At 51.7% G+C, this 22,092-nt stretch overlaps 1 protein-coding gene and 1 pseudogene across 1 annotated transcript; one reads left to right on the top strand and one right to left on the bottom strand.

Annotated features, from left to right (window-relative positions):
- Window positions 1-4,861: 4,861 nt before the first annotated feature.
- LAPTM4A (lysosomal protein transmembrane 4 alpha) lies at window positions 4,862-19,972 on the bottom strand. Its single transcript, XM_074194954.1, has 7 exons — window positions 19,626-19,972; window positions 8,271-8,391; window positions 7,694-7,770; window positions 6,991-7,113; window positions 6,429-6,524; window positions 6,066-6,164; window positions 4,862-4,976 (listed from the first exon to the last, which is right to left on the bottom strand). The coding sequence occupies exons 1-7, from the start codon at window positions 19,725-19,727 to the stop codon at window positions 4,902-4,904; spliced, it is 693 nt and encodes a 230-aa protein (XP_074051055.1). The 5' UTR covers window positions 19,728-19,972; the 3' UTR covers window positions 4,862-4,901.
- On the top strand, window positions 12,462-12,899 carry LOC141512508 (non-histone chromosomal protein HMG-14 pseudogene; annotated as a pseudogene).
- Window positions 19,973-22,092: the final 2,120 nt, after the last annotated feature.

Below are 22,092 nucleotides of genomic sequence, written 5' to 3'. Positions count from 1 at the left end.
CCCAGAAAATTTTTGTTGGTTTTTGTATGGAGCAAGTGGATTCCCTGTCTTGAAATCTCATCCTGGACCAGAATCGGCCCCAAAGACATGAAAGGAGCTCAATGGCCTTCAAAACCTCTTCTGTTGGAAATTTGGCTGGAGAGGGATTGACTTCAACCTGAGCTAAAGGTCAGTGACTTGGGCATTGACTGATGATGGGAGCCCTATGGAAGTGTTCAGCCCATCTCCCTGGGATCTTGTCCTTGTCACAAATGCTGTTTCATTTCTCTCCTCTTCACTGCAGCTACTCCAGACCAATGGGGTCTAAGCTCCAACCTCAGGAAGCTGGCTGTCATTTGCCAGCTTGTTTTCCTCAAGGTTACTATGTGGATGTGATACCTAGTGAGTTCTCATTCTCTTCCGGAGTCCAGTGGCAAGACAAAGATTAAGATGCGTCGGGATCTGGTCTGAGCAAGCTCCAAGTGGTTCCCAGCACCTGCTTTGGTCGCCTTATGGCCATTAGAACAAATTGTTCTCATTTGCCCATCCTGGTGGTGATGTCTTCACATTCTTGGAGTCAGCACCCCCTAATGTATTGACAAGTTTGATTCCCCTCATCCTGGGCTAGCTGAGATGGTTTGCCAGATGTGGTTGCTGTCCACTACACATCTTCTTGGAGCCACAGGTGAGAGTTGGGTGAAGGTGACGCCAAAAGTGGAAGAGCAGCCCTAGAGAGGATTTTTCAAGCCCTTGGCCCAGAAGGGCTAGGACCCTCTGACATCCCCACATCCCTGATTCTTGAATTGATGGTAGCGGGAGAGTAGCTTTGTGTTACCTCATCCTGTAACCTGATCTGTCTTCCTTACCACAAGCCTTCTCAGCTCTACCTGGGCTACCTGATGTCCTTCAAGGGCCCGGTCCTAGGCCCACTTCCCTGATCTGGGAGACCTCAGCCACTTGTCTGATTATCATCTATAAGCCAATGGCTCCCACATCAGCCCTTGTCTTTCTCCTGAGCTGCTTGCTGCCGACTGGACATCTCCACCTGGAAGTCCTGAGCCATCTCCAACTGCACAAGGATGATCCCTGGTCCAACCCACTTCCTTATGCCATATCACTCCTTAGACCCGGCCCCCCTTCCCCATATACTCTGCTCCAGTGACAACCATGCCTGTGATCTCCCTCTTCACCTCTGCCTCCTGGTTCTGGGCATCCTCCAAGTCCCGGCTCATGCCCCACCTTCTAGAAGAGGCCTTTCTGGTCCCTCTGAGAACATCACCCTCTTTGTATCTTGATGGTGGATAGTTGTTTGCATGATGTCTCTATTCTCCCCCCCACCCCATTAGATTGTGAACTCCTGGAGAGCAGGGACTACCGCCCCCTCCCCACTCCAGCCCTCCCCCATTTGTATTTCCAACACTTAGCACAAGACCTGGCATTCGGTAGGTTAGCATTCTCTCATTTATGCCTTGGTTCACAGCTTGCAAGTCCCTTCCTGCTCCTTCCCCTGCCCACTATGGCCAGCCAAGCCTGGCTGCTTCTCTCTCCAGGCGTCCCAAGTGTCCACCCTTTTCTTCCAGTCATATGGCCCCTCCCCTCATCCCCTCATGCCTCCTGGGGGGGGTCATCTCTTTCCCGTATCTGCCCACTTCACCCATCCTCCACCCCCCCCCCCCAGCTGCCATTTCAGCTTTCCCAAACCAAAGTAATGACCAGTCACCTCTCCCCCTCACCCCACTCAGCAATATTCTTCCAGAATAAACCACAGCATCCTCAGCCTCTGCCATGGGGCTACCTACTGCCAGCCTTCCCAGACTGCTTCCCAGGCTGGCCTCATCTGCTTTGGCCCCTGGGGCCCTCTTACTGGGTGCTCTCCCTCCTCACCTCGGTATCTTAAGCCTACTTTAGCATGAGGTCTGCACATGGGAGGTCCTTAACAAATGTTGATTGGTTAGGGTTATAAATGAATGAAAGAAAAACCTGCGAGAATGAGAGAAAATTGCAGATTTTATTCACAGATCCTGCAAGATATGGTACCTCAGCTGGCGGGGAGAAGGAGGTAGCACTGGAACATCAGGTCATTTAGTCTTCAGAAACTCTTCCTCCTCCCTCTTGGATTTTCGTGTGCTCTCTAAGAGGTCGGCCCCAATATGACCCATCACATGATGCTGGGGTGTGGGGGATAATATCTAATCCCCTAATTGCCTTAGGTCAGGATCTCTAGGCCACTCTTGGCCAGTTGAGGACTAGTTTCTTCTAATCTTAGCTGTCATCTCGGGAACAGGATTAGGGAAACGTGCCCAGTTTTTTGTGATTGGCTGGGGCCGTGCCCCTAGGGACCCCCTCCACCCAGTGAAGACCAACACTGCCCTACATTCCTCACAGTTAACAAAGCATTTGGCCACTCCTCCTCCAAGTTGCTCCTACTTCGTACCTCTTAGAATTGCTACCCAGTTCAGTCCTGTCTGACACCTTCTGACCAAGGTCCTGGAGAGGTCCCTTATTTCCTTCTCTGGCTCATTTGACAGATGGGGAAACTGAGGCACACAGGCTGAAATGACTTGCCCAGGGTCACCCAGCCTGGAAGCCTCTGAAATTGGATTTAAACTCAGGAAGACTTCTGCCCCCTGTACTGACTTATCTGCACACTAAATGATTATTCCCCTCCCTGAGGCAGAGGCAGCAGGCACTTAAAACCATCAGTCAATAAACATTGATTAAACTGGGGTCTGGCAATACAGAGGGAGGAAAAAGGCTGCCCCTGCCACAATGCCACCTGGCAGCGGATGGTCTGGGGAAGGGGCCTACCAACCACCCATCAGGTGCTGGACATAGGTGAGAGGGTGGACCGAGAGGAAGAACCCTCTGAGCTGCTGGGGCTTCTCACAGGGTCCTGGCAGTTCCTGACTCCCCCTCACCCCCCCACAGATGCCCAGTCACCTCCAAGCAGTATCGATGGCAGGACTCAGGCTGGGGGAGCAGAAAAGGGAAAGGAAGCCTTCCCTGCAGAGGGGCTGGGACCTACAGACCCCCAAATCCCCCAGGAGGGAGCAGAAAGAGGAGGGGCAACTGAGGCTGGTCCTTAGGAAGAGGAGGGGAGGGATGCCACAGGGATGGGGAGAGGGGACAGCGGAAGCCACAGCACAGTGAGGGGTGGGAGAGGACCAGATAGAGGACGAAGTACTGTGGAGAGCAGTAAGGACAAGGCAGCCGGCCTGGCGGGTGCGTGTCCAACCTGAGAGCCTCGAATGCCAGCAGCATTTCAAACTTCCTCCCAGGGCCAGTGAGAGCCACGGATGGACGTGTTGGAGGGAGCATCTGAGGCGGCCAGGGAGCAGAGCTCTCCCCAGTTCAGTTTCTGGACAGGCGCAGAGGGGGGCTGGCCCCCATCCACACCCTCAACTCAGAGCAGCCAGAGAGCAAGGGATAGATTTCCAGTGGAAGGTCCGGGGTCTGACTCCCACCTTTGGTCCTTAGCCCCTTGGGATGTGGGCCGACTGCCCCTTCACCACCATGAAGGCCCCGAGGGGCTTCGACCCAGACCTATGATCTACAGCCTGGCGGTCCCTGGATAGGAGCTAAGCCCTCTCTGCAAGGATTCGGAGAACAGAGAAGCAGCAAGACCTTCATAAGCATTGGTGGGGGCTCTGGGGGTGGAGCATGGCACCAAAGGCCAACTTGACCCCTTGCCTTTCTGTCCCTTCCTCTCCCTCTCCTTCCCTCCCTATTTTTCTTTCTCCTCTCCCTCCTTCCCTCTCCACCTCTCCTTTCCTCCTACTCTCCCTCCTTTTCTCTGCCTCTCCATTTCTTCTTTCCCTCCTTCCTTCTCCTCCCTCTTCCTCTCCCTCCCAAACCCCTCCATCAATCTCTCTAAAATGAGAATTTTTTAGGGGGAGGGAAAGCACATCCTGGCAAACCCAGGTCAGGAAATCACAAAATGTTGATAAATAGCTGCAGGGTGGCCCAGGGGCCTGAGGGACCCTCCTGCTCCATGATGCAGGAGGTTGGGCCTGAGCTCCTCCCCTTGCGCTGGTCAGCCAAGCAGGTCAGCGCCTCGCCCATAGTGACCCTACTGCCTCTGGGCTGAGGTCAAGGCCAGCCTGGCGCAGACCCGGGCTGAGCACCAAGGATCCAAGCCACGCAGTCGGCCCCTGCCCTCAGAGAGCCCCCAGGCTACCAGGCAACACACAATCAGTTTACCTCCTCCAGAGTTCCAAGCCCACCTCCAACGCCTCTGGACAAGCCCCCTTGCCCCATGGGCCTTGGGCAAACTCTCCAGCTCCTCAACGGAGTCACCAAGAACTGAGACACGACACTACAAGTCACTGCCAGACGGATTCTTTTGAAAAGGTTTATTAATGCATCTTGTCGGAGAGAAAGAGGTACATACAGTAAGAGCCATGCAGCCACTGTGGGCCATCGCTGGCACGGCCGGGGGCCCTCCCACGGGGGCCCCCCCTCTTCCTCCTCGGGAGTGAACCTCTGTCTTCTTGGAAACATCTCAGGACAGGTGATGCCCACGCTAGCACAGGGCAAAGGCCATCCCCAAGGCAACAATGGTGCCCAGGCCCCTCCTCCAGCGTCAAGGTCAACAGGGCTCCAGCTTCACCTGGATTGTCTCCCAGAGCTTGTTCATGGAATTAATGCACTTTAACCAGAAAATCCAACCACAACAATACAAGAAGTCCACTCTACAAATGAGCCCCCCTCCCCGGACCCTCCAAAAACGTCCCATAATACTCTTAAAATAACAAAGGTTCAAGCAATTAGAAAAAATGACTTAGTGTGTAGAGGCGGAGTGCCAAACAACTCTGAACTGCAGGCGTGATTCCTAAAGGCCCGAGACTAGATCAGCGTTTTAGAAAATAAACAAAACCCAAAGGCTGGTGTAGTGTTTATTAACAAAAGTCTTGTTCCTTCGGTCAGGCAGGGATGTAAGGAGGAGGGGGGTCCTTCTCGGGCATCTTCACGGCCATTTCATAGGTGGGCAGGATATACTAGGGAGGAAGAACGCTTCGTTAGGTTTCCTTCCAGAGCCCCTCCTCAGCCACCCTCCCAGTCTACCCCATGGCCCCCCTCAAGCTGAAGACTCAGGATCTTGGGAAGAGAATTTCTACCCATGACCAGATAGTGTGGGGAAGGTGGTGAAAAGGACCCCCACTATCCTGTCTCTGCCATCTCATCTCCTCCAAGGAGGGAAGCCCGATGGTCCAGGTGGCCTCTGAGGCAGGTGTCTTATTCACTCCCTTCCATCAGTGCCTGGGGAGGTGGTCTGCAGCTCTAAATATCACTGTGGCTTGTCACCTGTTAGGGGAGCCGAGTCGGGCTACCCCCACCCAGGAAAGGGACTCCTAGGGTTCAGAAGATGGACTAACTGCCACCTGTATACACAATAGGCACTCAATAAATGTTCACAGAGTGATGACCATGCCCTGGAAATTGTACTGGTCGCAGACCCCATGGGAGGGGAAAGCTCCTGTGACCTAAAACCAGCAGGTTCTGCCTCTTTTCAGTCTCACTCTCCTGTTCCCTCTGGGAGGTCAGGGGTCAGAGCAGGCCTGGGGAGGACAGGGCCACCAGAGCCAGAAGGGGTGACAGGGGTCAGACCTGAGATTTGGAAGATCACTTTGGTGGCTGAATGCAGGGGAGCAGAAGGGGGAGAAGAGGGAGCTTGTGGCAAACAGCCAAGGGGAGGCTCGAGGAGGGCTAAGCTCTGCGAGAGCCTTGGTGGGGACAGTGAGCTGCTGAGAGGTCTGGTTGGCTTGTGCATAGGGTTGAAGGTGAGTGACAATGGTGGGACCCAAGGCTGAGAATAACTGACAATATGTAAAGGGGCCAGGGCCAGAAGAAGGCCTGAGTAGAGAATGGAGGGATCAAGGGAGGGGAGTCATGGTGTAGACGGGTTGGAGGTGGGCCAGATGGAGGAGTGATTGTCTTTGTGGGCAGCTGAGATGGCCTTAGCTAAGTGAGCAGCACTCACTAACCTCCACTGGACAGACCCTGGGGCTAAGCCTAGGGAGGAGGGCCCGCCAGCCTGTGGCCTGCCCTGGTTGGCCCCTTCATAGCCGCACTGCCCTCAGCCTCACCTGCGGAGGAGCCTCGAAGGCTGGATACACGGCGATCTCAGGCAGGTTTCTATTGCTGATGTACTTGTAGCAATTCCAGACACAGTTGATGAGATACGCCTGTACAGAGAAGGGAAGCTGCATCAGCCTGGAGAGAAACACTGCCCCCCCCACCTTCCTAAGACCATCCAGGTGTGGCTGGCCCCCCCACCCCCCTTTCTGCAGGTGCCAGGGAGGGTGGGTCAGCTAGGTGCACTGCCTGGATGTGTTCCCCCGCTCCCCACTGAGGCTAAGTTCATGAGCCAAACCATGCCACATGCCAGGACTGGGGGCAACAACCACACCACACCACACACACACACACACACACACACACACACACACCTTAAAAATGATGAACAAGGTGAAAAAGGTCAGGATCAGGAAGAGAAGACAGCTGGAGTCCAGGGCCAGCAGGTCATCCTTGTAGGGGAAAGCAGGCTACGGAAAAACAAAGGCCCGACATCAGCGAGCAGCCTCCCCCAGCAGCCAAGGCTGTCCTCCCTGCCCTCCCCTCCCTGGCACCCTATCAGAGCTGAGGTCAATGTCACAGGCTTCAAAAGTTCCATGGGGAAGGGGGTAGAGAGAACCACACTCCACGCTCTGGCCAGCATCTCCCAAGGCCACCCCTGCCCGCCCCCTCGTGTGACCCTTCACTTGATCTTGCTCTGTAGCATGGATCTTGCTCTGTAGCATGCTCTGTAGCCTAGGTCCCAGAGTCTGGCTCTGCCCCCATGTCCATGGGTGCCCTATCACTGGGTTGGGGCTACGTGGGCACTGCCCCTCAACCAGAGAGGTCAAATCCTGAGGACGTTTCTACACTGGGCTGCCCAGACACTGATCGTCTAATTTCCTCACTGGGCTTCCTGGGTCTCAGTCCGAGGCCAGCTGAAGAGCAGATACTCACGAGCTGATCCAGATAATCCTTGATTTTCGGCAAATAAGTGAGCGAGCTGATGGCAACGAGGCAGCTGAGGACAAAGTCAAAAAGCCGGTAGCAAAGGAACGGGATCAGCCAGCCCACACGATGCTGCCAAAGGGAGATCACCATGTCAGGGCCTTGCCATAGGCAAAGCAGCCCCAAACCCCTGGGCAGGCAAAGAAGGCTCCAGACCAGGGATTGTCCCCTTCCCCAGAAAACTGGCAACCAGGACAAGCAAGTCCATGGGGCAGTGGGTTTGACTTTCGAGAAGACCCCTTCCAGGCCTGGGATCCCAACGAACTCAGAATGCCCATGATATGGGAGGAACACCATTGGACCACAAGATCCTACTAGGCATGGGCCCCCAGAGGGTCAATGACACCTACTATTTGGAGCATTTTTCTGTGGAAACAAAGGACACATCCATCCCAAGTTAAAGCACAAGTGCCTGTGGCCATGATGAGATGAAGGCAGGCAACGGAGGGAAACAGCCATGAACCCAAGGAGTCCCAAGGAAGGAAGACCCACAAAACAGGCTCCAAAGGAGAGACTTGAGGAGATGATTCCCCATCTTCTCACCAGAAGGGAACATGGTATCTTGGCAGTGGCAGGAATACCCAAGACCCCAGCCCATTAGTTCACTGTCCAAGAGGCACCCGGGCCCCCTCCAACTCTGGAGGACACTCACAGCAGCAGCTCCGTAGACCATCATGGCGCTGATTGTGAACATGAGCAGCGAGAAGGCAAAGAGGACACAGGCGTTTTCTAAAGACAAACACAAGTGAGACGGTCAAGGAAGGCCCGGAACGAAGTCCTCTTCATAACACAAAGGTCTGGTCTCTCCATGCCACCCTTGGGGCTCTGGAGTCAAAAACACAAGGACAGTGACCTCAGGGCCCAAGCCTTCTAGGTCAGCTGACAGGCAGCCAGGGGCCACAGGGCCTAGAGACAGGAAGACCTGAGTTGTAATAAGGCCTTCGGACATTTACTAAGTGTGTGAATTGGACAAGTCTCTTGACCTCTGTCTATCTTGGTTTCCTCGATCGCTTCCTCCCAGCACTGTTGTGATATCTCAAATGAGACTGCCATAGAGCTTGTGGTCCACGGCCTGGCCCACAGGAGGTGCCTCCCCGCCCCTCCAGAGTCTAAGCGGCTCACGGATCCACACGGACACTCTGACAAACACAATTTGGCAGAAGAAATGGGAGAATGCCGTGGGCACAAGAAGCCAAGGGAGGAAGGGCCAGCCCAGGGGTCCAACTCACCGGCCATCCTTTCCGAAGAATAGTAATTCCCAATGACTTCATACTGGAGGTTGACGGTGGCCACTGTATTGGGGTGAGTCACCTCCACAGTCAGCAAGATTCCCACTAGCAGATTCACCACCTGGAAGAGAGAGGCCCAGCTAAGCAGCAGCTCAGATCAGGTCGGGGGTCTCCCATAGGCTCAGGGAGCACCTGGGGCCCAGGTAAGCTGGGTCTTCTAGTCATGATGGTTTCACATGATAATTTCTCGTGTCCCAGGCAGCCAGTAGGTCCAGGGGACGGAACACTGGCCAGGAAACCAAAAGGTGACTCAGCCACACCTGGGGGGTGTTGGGGTGATGCCACACACACTTAACCTGTGTGGCTCCCAGTCTAATGGGAATCAACAAGAAGATATCCAAGTTCATACAAGACACACACAGGATCCTGGCCAGCATACTGGAGGGGGTGAGGTGAGAAGGGCCTTTGACACTGGTTTTGACCTTTCAAAAATTCATTTGAGTGGCTGAACAGAGGAGGGCCTGGAAACAGGCAGGGTTCCTGTGGCTCCTGCAGGGGACAATGCAGTGACCAAAAAAGGGGGAGAAGGCTGTGATGAAGGCAGCATCAACGGGACCAGGTAACAGGTCACAAGAGACAGGATATAAGGAATGAGAGAGGAAGGAAGCAAAGAGGAAACCGAGGTGGCAAACTTGGGTGACCAGCAAGTCACTTCACCTGAGTGGGATCATAATGACCCTCCCCTCCCAAGGTTGTGTGAAGAGAAAATGGAATCCTAGCACTATATAAATGAGATTATTACTATATAAACATTATATATTATTATATATGTAGTATTCAAATAAGCTGTTATCATTATTATTATTATCGACAAAACTGGCATTGATACAGAGTGTGATGGTTTGCAAGCACTTTACAATTTCATTTCATCTGCTCCTCACAAACTCCCTGGGTAAGGTGAAGTGACTTGCCCAGAAGTAACCCTGCCAAAAAGCATCTGAGGTTGGATTTGAACTCAAGTCTTTCTGCCTCCAAGTCTGGCCTTCTGGGCACTATGGCACCACTTTAGTAGAGGTAGGTTCTGGGGAAAAGATGAGTTTAGCCTTGACTGTGTTGAGTTTAAGGTGTCTCCAAGATGGCCAACAGGTAGCTGGTAAGGTAAACCTGCGAGTCACAAGAAAAGGTTGAGAGTTGTTTGCACAGACATGATCTGATGGCAGGAGTAGTTGGGCCAGAATGGAGCCCCTGGAACACTTATGGGGACACCCACAGTGAGGAGCAGCAGGCCAGGGCCAAGAGGCAGCAAGGGCAGGAAGATGAGAATAAGGGGATTTTGCCTTGATACCAGCCCCCCATGAGGAGCTTCACTAGGGTCATTTCAGGTACAACTTCTGTCCTGGCACAAGTCTGGTGGAATGGGAAGGGAAGGTAGGAGTCCTTCTCACAAGGTCCCCTAAGAGTGAGCCACTTGGACATCTTCAACAGGCAGCTCTGTGGTCATCACCAAAGGCAGGCCTGGTTCCCTCAACTGGCCCCATCTGCTGAAGCCACAAGACTTTCCTATATTCACTTGTCGCTTGACCCTGGGTTACCCATATCCTTCAAGGACCCTTCCTGTAGGGAAATGCCTGGCACATTCTGTGTGCCCCCTCTTAGGACACTCCTGACCCAACCCCAAAGGGCTCTCCCCACTCCCTTTTTTTCTGCATTTTCTTGCCTAAGATGACTCATGGAAACATTTTTCATGACTGCACATGTGTAACCTCTATCAGGTCGCTCACCCTCTGAGGCTGGGGTAGAATCTGCAATTCACACTTAAAAGGGGAGAGGAAGGTCCGCAGTCCTCTGGGGCCGTCCTGGAGCAGCCACTCCCAGCTGGCCATGGCTACAATGTTGCTCTTCCTCGTGGCTACAATGTTACTCTTCCTGGACCTGCTTGCTTCACTTTGCATCAGCTCCGCAGCCTTCCCAGGGACCACAGCCTGCCCAGCTCCTGCCCAGCTCCGATGAGGTGAGCCCGCTGGGGATGCGGCGGCTGCAGCAAGCCTGGCTGGCCTCTGCTGCTCCTGCTGCCAGGTTACCCCTCCTCTGAGCGGGCGGCCACAGCCCTCATCACAAAGCTCAAGGGCCTGCCAAGCCCTGCCCGACCCAGTCACATCCTGGCCCTGATCCCACACCCTCCAGCCAAGTGGGCGCTGGAGGGAGGATCCCTCATTATCCCAAATGCTCCCTCCGCCAGGAGGCCTGCCCAACTGTCCTTCTTCCTTCTTCAAGCCTCATGAGCTTCTCTCTTTCCCTTTTATTTTATCCTTCTTAGACTGCAGCTCACTGAGGGCAGGCACTGTCGGCCTGGACTGACATGAAACCCAACAGGTCCTCCCTTGTCTCTGGATGCCCAAGCGCTGGACGGTAGGTCAGAGAGCATTCTTTCCATAAAACTAACTGATAAAGAAGTCTCTAGTGTGGTCTCAGAGCAGGAAAAACATGGTCCAGAGACTCCAACACATCCTCTGTCCTCCCTGAACCTATAGAAAGAGCAAACCAGGGACACTCTTACAAAGTCTTTGGGTCCCAGGGTCAGGAGGCTCAGGGGTGGGTGACTCTTGGTTCAGTCTAAGGGTAGAGTTGCAAGGTTCAGGACCACATCTTCTGGTCAATGCACCAGATGATCTTTCTGAATCAGAGAGAGATCAAGAACCCCACCTCACAATTCACAACAGTGACAGATGACAGCAAAGTAAGCCAAGGTGCCCTGGAGTCCAGGATCCAGGCTCCCTCACTACTTGGCAGTTCATCATCATCTTCTCTTCTGTGGGATTCAGTTTCTTCACTCATAAAATAAGGTCTAAAAACTTTCAAAATTCTCTATGACTCCATAAATGTCTATACTTCAAAAAATATGACAAATAGGTTAAGGTCAAATATCAAATTAATTCTTTAGAAGGAAAAAGACAGTGAAAAGAATCACTACAATATGGATGAGCAGAAAGTACAGTCAGTCTATTGGGGGTGAAGGTAGATATTAACCTTCAGAAGATTTCAGAATGAAAACTGGCTACTAAAAGCAAATTAAAGTGAACAGCTCAGTTGACAAATCCTATACCTACAAAGAATTTAACTATCATTTCAAATGTAGATGGGAGGGGAAGAAAAGTAAATTAAAAGTTGTGAATACAACTTGGGGGTTCTGGTGACTTCATTTACTCTCCTAACAAGTTTCACAACAAAACAGTCAGCATAATACTTCATCATTTGAGTGAACTTTTTTCTTCTATTGAAAAGATTAATCCAGGGGTGGCTAGCTGGCTCAGTGGATAGAGCACCAGCCCTGGAGTCAGGAGACCCTGAGTTCAAATCCACCCTCAGACACTTAAGAATTACCTAGTTGTGGGGCCCTGGGCAAGCCACTTAACCCCACCGCCTTGCAAATAAAAAAAAAAAGATCATCCAAAAAAACCAAAAAGACTGATCCAAATACTTCAAGATTTTAAAAATGTCAATGACTAGTTAGAGGTAATACTAACTGCAATCATCAGTTGTACAAGGGGAAACAGAGAGTCACAGCCTAAATAGCTATCAATAGCTTCATTTAGGAAAAAAAGTACGCAGCACAGGCCGAGTGCAGTGGGTGAGAAAGAAGCAAGAGACAGCACACCTGAACAGAACAATATTTATCATTTACTTTACCTTTCCTTTCATAATTCTGTTTACTACTCTGGCACAGTATTTAATATGCCTCTGGCTCAGTGGATAGAGTGCTGAGCCTAGAGTCAATGCCTGAGTACAAATCCAACCTCAGACACTTATTAATAACTGTGTCTCCCTGAGCAAGTCACTTCACTCTACTCTGTTTGCCTCCATTTTATCATCCATCTTTTATAGATCCTATTTAAGATGAATTGATTTTATCCTCTAACTGCCTGCTTTGTCTCTGAACCTAGTGAAGAAATTCAACTGGTCTATAACAGGTTAAGATTCAGAAATCCAGCTCTCTTGCTCATCAGTGTTCTATTCTTGCCTCAGGGAACTCTGCTGTCCTTGGGGGACAAAGTTGGGCATTGGGGAGTTGGGTCTAGTATCTTAACATTACCACCTTTTCAAGGATGTATAGTTTTGGGCTCTGAGCAGCCCCACGGTGGGAGGAGGAGCATCTGGGCCCTGGAAGCCACTGCAGTAGAAGCTCCCGCCACCATGGCCCTCTGCCTGCAACCCCAGACCCCCGCCACCTGCTCCAGTGACTGCCCACCCTGGGGGAGAGGCACACACGCAGCCAGGATACCCAAGAGGAAGGTCGACTCCACAGAAGGGGATGTAAGGGAGGAGTCCAAGAGGAGGTCAACCAGATTGTCAGCTATACCAGCCCTTGCAGAGGTGGAACCAAAGCCCAAAAAGACAGCTGGGAAGGCTAAATCTGAGGAGAAAAAAGTTCACACAAAAGGGGAAAAAGGAGCCAAAGGAAAACAAGCAGAAGCTAACAAGCAAGAAGAGAATAAAGATGATTTGCCTGCAGAAAATGGAGAAACTAAAACTGAAGAGGTTCCAGCTTCTGATTCAGCAGGACAGAAAGAAACCAAATCTGAATAACATCTTATAAAAATCTTAACAATTGTCCCTGTACCCTCTCTTCTTGTACAAAAAACTGGCATTTTTATCAACTATTTTGTAAATGCCAGTTTTTTAGTAGCTCTCTAGAAACACATTTTTAAGGAGGCAGTCCCACCTCATCACATTAAATTTTAAAAAACATTTAAATAAGTGAAGCCCATCTAAAGTGGCTTTATTTACAGTCCTATTTAAAAAGGTGAGATCATGTGCTGATTGTCAGTTTGGTTTTTTGTTTGTTTGGTTTAATACAACCAGAAATTAATAGTCTGTTGATTAGGAAAATGTTTCATGTCTTGTGCATAGACTTAACATTCCATAGGCAGTTCTTACATCAAATTAAATGCAGAGATAGTAATTTGGAGTTGTGACCATGAATTTTAAAGATCTTATTTTGATTAATCTGTATCCATCTTGTCTTTCAGTACAATTGTTTCCTAAATAAAATGGCTCCTTGGTGTCGGATCTCCCTTTCAAAACTGCGTGCTATCAGTGACATTGTCATCTTTGGTAATAGTGTTACAATTTTTTTTCTGGTAACTTTGTTAATGTACTGTAAAAGACTGGAAAATGTTTATAATGAGTGTAGTTTTATTAAATACAGAATTGGTGGAACCTTGCTTTGTAAAAGATCAAATACCTTATCTATATTCAGGATACTGGTATTTGATGACTTCTTTTTAGGGAGAATTGCCTCCAAACAAAGTAAGAAAAGTCATTGGAATAACAGTTTAGAAAAAGATTACAACTACATAATTTTTAGACTTTTCTAGCATTTTTTAAACGTACAATTTATTCATAGTGTCTATGTACTGATGACCAAATGAACTAATAAAATCTTGATTACAAAAGAAAAAAAAAGACGTATAGTTTTCTTTGCAAACAAGTTCGGTCCACTATCTTTCAACTTGTAGGCATACTCAAACAAAGAAATCTTAGCCATGAGAGGGGGAAGAAGGAGGGATTGCTGTTAGCCCTCATGTCCAACTTCCAACAATCATACTGACCCCTACACCTCAGCCCCATGGGTCACCTACCCTATTCTTTGTTCTAACTTTATAAAAAAGAGCTAAATCTTCATCATGGGGTTAACATCGTTGGCTTAAAACTGAGGCAGAGCCACAGATCCATTCTTACTGGCAAATTCAAACCCTGTTAATAAAATGAAGAGGAAATGTTCTTTACCACTTCCTTGTTAAATTTTATTCTCAAGGACAATGATGGATGAATTCTCATCAAGTGGGAGCCAGATTCTTGATGAGAGCTAAGATAAAAGGAGAGTTAGTCCATAAATATTTATTAAATGCCTACTATGTATCACGCCTGCCGCACAGGAGCTGGGGGTACAAAGGCAAAAAAAACAGCTCTTACCCTCAAGGAGTTTCTCATCTAATGGCAGAGACCACATGTAAATACTTATTGGCACCTTGGAGTCAGGAGGACCCAAGTTCAATTCTGGACTCACATATTTGACATTTATTAGCTGTGTGACCTTGGGCAATCACTTCTAGGGTCATTTCCAATCATCCTGATTCATATCTGGGCACTGGATACAGATGACCTTACAGTTCCCCCTCAGTGAAATCCAATTCACTTGCTTAACCGGGCAACACCCCCTTGATGTCATGAAGAACAAACAAAAACAAGGAGGTCTACACCAGGGTAGAGACAGTGTCAAAGGAGAGGAGGGGGTCTAGAGGGGAGGCCACAGAGGCAACACCGACCAGAGGCGGCAGAGGTGACACTGACCCACGGAGGTGACACTGACCAGAGGCTGCGGAGGCGATGCCAACCAGAGGCCATGGGGGGGGGGGGGGATGTTGAAATGAACAGGCCTCAATGACAGCTGGGGGGAGGGGGAGGAGGTAAGAAGAGCAAGGACAAGCAAGTCTTGGTGATCAGGAGGACGGCGCTGCCCTCACAGTAACAGGGACCTTTAAAAGGAAGCCAAGGACACTGAAAATGAATGGAAACGTGTTAATAGATGAGCAAGAGCGCCTGAAGGCCCAAGGGAAACTGAAGTGAGAGAGATGGTGCCATAGGGCTGAGGTAGATAGAGGAGGATGGGCAGTGAAGGTTGGGAAGAGTTCACTCTTAGACAGCTAGGACTCAGTATTTCTGGAAATAGAATAAGAGGCCGGGAGCTTGCCAGTCGCTGGGTTTGAGTCTGGGCAGAGTTAACGAGCCATTGAGCAGCTCTGCTGATGAAGGATGACTGGAATCTGTCCATCTCTTAAGAATCCCAAATTTCCCTCCCAAGTTCAGCTTGGACATTTCTTCATGAAGGGCCTTGTCCTCCCAGCTGCTGGAACCTTCTGCCACAAATTACCTTGTATTGGCTTGGAACTTTCAAAAGATCTACCTATTGTCATCTCTGACAAAATACGAGATTCATGAAAACAGGATTTTTTTTTCGCCTTTTTATCCCCAGTGCTTGACCAGAAAGATCAATTTGAAGATGTATCGTAGAAGGAAAAGATTAGAAGAAGACTTATTAAGAGTCCATCGTAAATGACAGGAACACAATTAAGAATACTTTTCACACAAATAAAAATGGGTTTGAACAATCAAAAACTTAGTAATGGCTCATAAGTAGGCCAAGCCAATAACAAAAATAAAATTAATTTACTTATTCAGTAGTGTCATAACAATCAAAGGATCAAAGAACTATTTTATAGAGCTAGAAAAAATAATAACAAAATTCAACTGGAGGAACAAAAGAATATCAAGGGAATCAGGCAAGAAAAAAAATGAAGGAAGGCAATCTAGAAGTACCAGATCTCTAACCATTACAAAACAGTTATCTTCAAAACCATCAGGTACTAAGAAAAGGAGCGATGGATCAGTGGAACAGATTGGGAACACAATATACAGAAGTATCAAAATTACCTAGTGTTTGACAAATCTAAAGATATCAGCAAATAGGACAAACACTCAACATTTGACAACTGGAAAGTGGTTTGGGAGAAACTAGGTGTAGACCAACATCTCACACAAAACATTCAGAGAAGGTCAACAGAAGTGCACAAACTAGCTCTTTAAGCAAGTGAGTGGCATCTGGGAACAACTACCTGTCAGAAATATGGAAGAGGGATACAGATAAAACAAGAGCTAGGAAAGAGCACAGGAAGGAAAATCAAGAATTCTGATTACATGAGAATCGTTCTGATGAGTGAATGAAAAGCAAAATTACATTTAATTCTGTTAAAATAATTTTCAAGTACAACCTCACACCCATCAGATTAGCTAACACAACCAAAAAGGGAAAAAAAATATGCTTATAAGGGATGTGGAAAGAGAGGTATACTTTATCCATTGTTTGACAGAATAGTGAACTGGTCCAACCATTCTGGAAAACAATTTGGAACTAGGCCTAAAAGGTTATTAAACTGTGCCTATCCTTTGATCTAACAAAACCACTACTAGGCCTGTACACCAAGGAGATCAAAGAAAGAAAAAGAGTCCAGATATACAAAAATATTTTGAGCTGCTCCTTTGGTTGGGGTAAAAAACTGGACACTGAGGGGATACTCGTTTGGGGAATGAGTGAACAAGCTGTGTTACGTGATTATGATTGGAATGCTGTTGTGCTATACCAAATTAGGAATAGAATGGTTTCATAAAAACCTGGGGAGACCTATATGAACTGATGCCAAGTGAAGGGAGCAGAACCAGGAGGACACTGTACATAGTATCAGTAATATTGTACAACGAACATCATGAATGACTTTAGCTACTCTGGAGCCGGGGCTGCGAAGCCTCTTTAAGATCAGAAGGAAGGTAACAGCCGGGGCAGTCATGACGTGGATAATTAGCTGTGCTCATGACGCTGCCGTGACCCACCACTCCTGGCTCAAATTAACAGTTTGCTTTTGGTCTTGTAAAGCAATGCACATAGTTGATCTCAAAACAACCCTAGGAGGGAAACGGAGACTGACAAAGAGTAAAGATGAGGGATTAGAAAAGCAGGTAGGAATTGAGCCAACCACACTGACTCCACCTTGTGACTCAATTCTGGAACCAGCTCAATTCCCCTTATGGGTCTATTATTAATTTCTGTCTTTTAGAAAATTGTCCTCCATGTTCACGTCAATTCAATTCTAGCATTGTCTGAACTTAGCCCACTGGGGCTGGGAAGTGGGAGCATCTCAATCTGCTGCTTAGAGCCCTAAGTAAGGATCTAGGAGATGCTGATCAGAAACCCAGTCAAATCCTAAAACTGATGCAGAGCATTTTCTCACAATTATCTATCAGGTAAGATCCATATGGCTCATCTGAAAACTGGTTCCATACTGGTCAGTAAGTTATTGTTTCTATGTTCTTTTGATTGAATAGAGACACTTGGGGGGACACACTGCTTTCTCTGATTTCTGGCAATTGCACTTGCTTGCTGTTTACCTCCTAACTTGCAAAATTCCTAATCTTTCCTTCAATGAGCAATTAAGATTACTTAATTTTGTGTGATGGTTAACTTTTTTTATAGGTCTTTTTGATTTTTTTTATTGAATGATAGTCTATTTCCCCCTGCATTCAAGGTCTGGTGCCAAGGGGAGGAGGCCTGGTCCGAATTTGTTGGGCAATTGGCTCTATGACTACTTCCTCCTGAGCCTCTGAAACTGGAAATTGGCATTGAATTAAGAGAACAAAAGAGAAGGACGGGCCATTCCAAGGTGGGACCAGAGGAGAGGGCCAAAAAAGAAGGGTAATTATGGTTGCCTGCTACAGGCTCTAATCATTTCCAAATGAACTGGGGGGGGCACTCCTTAGGAAAACCAACAATCCTGGGATTTTGTTCAAACACTGGTCACCACAATGAAGGGTTCAGAGAGGCTCCATCCTACAACGCCCCTTCCCCCACCTCCTTCCTGGTCCTATCACCTAGAGTTCTCCTGGAAGCTACTGATGAGACAAAGTTCAAGGTCATGTAAAAACCATGGAGATGTTCCAAGCACCACTGGGGCACCCCCATGTCCTGAGAATAGCAGAAACAGCAGGAGACGACACAAGCCAGTTTTTCAAAATGCCTCAATAGGTAGGAAGAGAAGGCAATCTGAGGGGTGTCAAAAACTGATCTTAAACTAACTTTAAAACTTCCAATAAGCAGCTAATCTTAACCCCAGACAGGGCATCCTGAACCCCTTTCATTCTTTCATGACAGAGTAACTAAAGCTCGAGATGGAAGACCTGGGGGCAGCTAGGTGGTACAGTGGATAGAGCCTTTGAATCAGGACAGAATTCAAATCTGGTTTCAGACACTGACACTTACTGGCCCTGTGACCTTGGGCCAGTCTGTTCACCCTGGCTGCCTTGCAGGCAGGGCCACCTCCAGTCGTCCTGCTCCATATCTGGCCACTGGACCCTGGCTCTGGAGGAGAAACTGAAGCTGGTGACATAGCACAGTCCTCCTCTCGCTCAAATCCAATTCACTTGTCATGGTGTGGCCTCCCTGAGGCCATGGACTTCAAGAATGATGGGCAAACATCATCATCAAGTCCTCCCTCCCCCTGTACCGTCTTGTTTGATCCTCACACCACCCCAGGGAGGTAGATGCTATTCTCATTATTCCCGGATAAATAAACTGAGTCAAGGATGGTCTTTCCTAGTAAGCTCCAGGATCTCCCAGAGCTGCTTCCTATTCTTCCACAAAGCTAGGAGGAAGGGCTACTCCTGAGCGACCAGACACAATCGGGTCTTGGCAGGCCAGAGTGTGGCTGAAGTGGGGTAAACAGCCTCCGCTGCTTGGGCCGGCTCGCTGGTCACTGTGAGTCAGCAGGGGCGGGTGGCCCTTAAGGAAGCCCCGTCAGGGAAGGTGAGCCATGTTTACTCTGGAGAAATCTGGAGAAGGCAGAGGACTGTACCCCGCTTGAGCTGATCAGAGGGGCTGGGGGGGAGGGTTTAAAAGAGGCGAAGCTTGGGGCGATGCCAAGGAAAACTCCCCCCAGTGGCCTTCCCTGGAGGCTCCGAACCAAGGAGGGGCACTTGCTGGGTGTGCAGGAATTCTGTTCACCCATGGGTGAACTCTGAGGCCCCCTAGGCTCTGCAGTTGTAGGGTACGGGCAAGGAAAAAGAGAAAGCAAGCCGGCTCCCCAGGCTCCCCAGGGCCTCACCCCTCTCCTCCACCTCACTGGGCTAAAGGGGAACCAGGGCTAGCCCAGTCGGGGCACCCAGGTGCCAAGGACACAGGCCCTGCCTTCAAAAGCCAAGAAGGGAGGGTGCAGGCACAGTGCCAGGAGGTGAGGGCGCGGACAGGGAAGTGCGGCCGGGCCGGTGCCAGGGCTGGCGGGCACCCTCGGGGCCGCTGCCCCCACTGCCCTGGCTTGCCGCTTCCTTTCGCTTCTACATCGGACCTCGGCATGGGGGGCTCCGGGGGCTCGGGGGCCGCCCCGCCCCGCCCCCTCTCAGGGCCAAGGCCCCGGGGCCGGGCCGGGCCCCAGCACACGCCCGCGGGCCTCGCGGGCCGGGCGCGGGGCCGCGGGTTCGAGTCCCGCTCAGAGCTCGCTCGGAGACGCGAGGGGCGGGGGAGGGGCCGTCTCGGGGGGAGGGCGACGTAGCACCCCTCCCCCTCCGGGGCATCCCGGGACCCCCCCCCGGTCCCCCCCTCCCCCCCCGCAGCCTTCTGCGCATGGGCGAGACGAAGCGCCGCTTCCAGCCGGGCCGGCGCCGCGGCGCATGCGCGTTCCCGCCCCGCCCTAGCGCGCACGCGCGGCGCCCCCAGCCCTCCCCCGCCGCCCCGGGCCCTCCCCCGCGGCTCACCATGTACCAGGTCCCCAGGATGAGGGTCCCGGTGCGGACATGGCAGCAGCCGCAGCACCAGGTGCTGTAGAAGCGGTCCCCGCGGCTCCGCTTGAGCGTCATGGGCGCGGCCGGGCGCCGGACCCGCCTCGCGCCGACGGCCGCCTCCGATCCGCCTCGCGCCGAGGCCCGGCTCCGATCCGCCTCGCGCCGAGGGCCGCCTCCGATCCGCCTCGCGCCGAGGGCCGCCTCCGATCCGCCTCGCGCCGAGGGCCGCCTCCGATCCGCCGCGCGCCGAGGCCCGGCTCCTCTCCCCGCGAGCGAGCCGACACGCTGGGCGGCCCGAGCTCCTCTGCCGCTCCCAGGCTCCCGCCGCCGCTTCCTGCTCGGCGCGGCCCCGCCCCCGGGCCCCGCGGCGCCTGCGCACCCGCGGGCCCCGCCCCCCGAGCCGGCGCCCAATGAGACAGGGCGTGAGGAGGCGGGGGGCGGGACGCGCGGGCCTGGGCCAATCAAGACAGGCATGCTGTGCCCCGCCCCCGCCCCCGGAGCAGACTAGGCCCCGGCGGCCCGGGGGTGCCCAGGCCGCTCCGCCTCTGGGGTCCGAGCTTCGGGCGTCGTCCCGCGGCCGAGCCCTGCGGGCCCGAGGACACAGGGAGGCGGCGGGGGCTTGGGGACTGGGGCCACGTGACCGTGGGCGGGGCCGCGGGTGACGGCGCCCGGCCGGAGGCGGGGCCGGGGCAGCACGCGAGAACAACAACACGCGGGTGACGCAGGCGGTTCCCTGGGGCCCCTGAGGAAGAAAACAAGTGGGGCCTCGAGGCGCGGAGCTGCGTCACCCCCGAATCTGCGCCCCAGCACCACGGCCGGGGGCGCCGGCCTGCCCCCCCAGCTGAAACGCAGTGTCCACCGCCCCCCCACTGCCCACTGAGCCCCCCACTGCCCACTGACCCCGCACTGCCCACTGACCCCCCACTGTCCACTGACCCCCCACTGTCCACTGCCCCCCCACTGCCCACTGACCCCCCACTGTCCACTGACCCCCCACTGTCCACTGCCCCCCCACTGCCCACTGACCCCCCCACTGCCCCCTGACCCCCCACTGTCCACTGACCCCCCACTGCCCACTGACCCCCCCACTGTCCACTGACCCCCCACTGTCCACTGACCCCCCCACTGCCCCCTGACCCCCCACTGTCCACTGACCCCCCACTGCCCACTGACCCCCCCCACTGCCCACTGACCCCCCACTGTCCACTGACCCCCCACTGCCCACTGACCCCCCCACTGCCCACTGACCCCCCCACTGCCCCCTGACCCCCCACTGTCCACTGACCCCCCCACTGTCCACTGAACCCCCCACTCCTGAGGGGCAGCGCTGCAACATTCCAGCGCTGCAACCTCTCCAACCTTCCCAAGCCCAGCCCTTCGGGGCTCATGAGTGACCCCCCCCCAAGGAGGAGGAGGGGTAACAGAAGTGACAGAAACTAGAGGTTAGACAAGAAGCTTTAGTCTTAGGATGGCCCAGGAACCTAGAGGTGGCGGCAACTCTCCAGGATGTCTCCTGACCCTATAGGTAGAGATCAACTATCCAAGATGTCTCATGAACCTATAGGTGCAGGCCAACTCTCCAGGATGTCTCATGAGCCTATAGGTGCAGGCCAACTCTCCAGGATGTCTCATGAGCCTATAGGTGGAGATCATCTGTCCAAGATGTCTCTTGAACCTATAGATGGATGCCACTGTCCAAGATATCTCATGAGCCTATAGGTGCAGGCCAACTCTCCAGGATGTCTCATCAGCCTATAGGTGCAGGCCAACTCTCCAGGATGTCTCATGAGCCTATAGGTGGAGATCATCTGTCCAAGATGTCTCTTGAACCTATAGATGGATGCCACTGTCCAAGATATCTCATGAGCCTATAGGTGCAGGCCAACTCTCCAGGATGTCTCATCAGCCTATAGGTGCAGGCCAACTCTCCAGGATGTCTCATGAGCCTATAGGTGGAGATCATCTGTCCAATATGTCTCTTGAACCTATAGATGGATGCCACTGTCCAAGATATCTCATGAGCCTATAGGTGGAGATCAACTCTCCAGGATGTCTCATGAGCCTATAGGTGGAGATCAACTCTCCAGGATGTCTCCTGACCCTATAGGTAGAGATCAACTATCCAAGATGTCTCATGAACCTATAGGTGCAGGCCAACTCTCCAGGATGTCTCATGAGCCTATAGGTGGAGATCATCTGTCCAAGATGTCTCTTGAACCTATAGATGGATGCCACTGTCCAAGATATCTCATGAGCCTATAGGTGGAGATCAACTCTCCAGGATGTCTCATGAGCCTATAGGTGGAGATCAACTCTCCAGGATGTCTCCTGACCCTATAGGTAGAGATCAACTATCCAAGATGTCTCATGAACCTATAGGTGCAGGCCAACTCTCCAGGATGTCTCATGAGCCTATAGGTGGAGACCAACTGTCCAGGAT

The sequence above is a fragment of the Macrotis lagotis genome, chromosome 1 (genome assembly GCF_037893015.1).
Source record: "Macrotis lagotis isolate mMagLag1 chromosome 1, bilby.v1.9.chrom.fasta, whole genome shotgun sequence".
NCBI lineage: Eukaryota > Metazoa > Chordata > Mammalia > Peramelemorphia > Peramelidae > Macrotis > Macrotis lagotis.
Note: the sequence above shows the minus strand (reverse complement) of the source record. Positions and strands in the feature narration are given on the sequence as shown.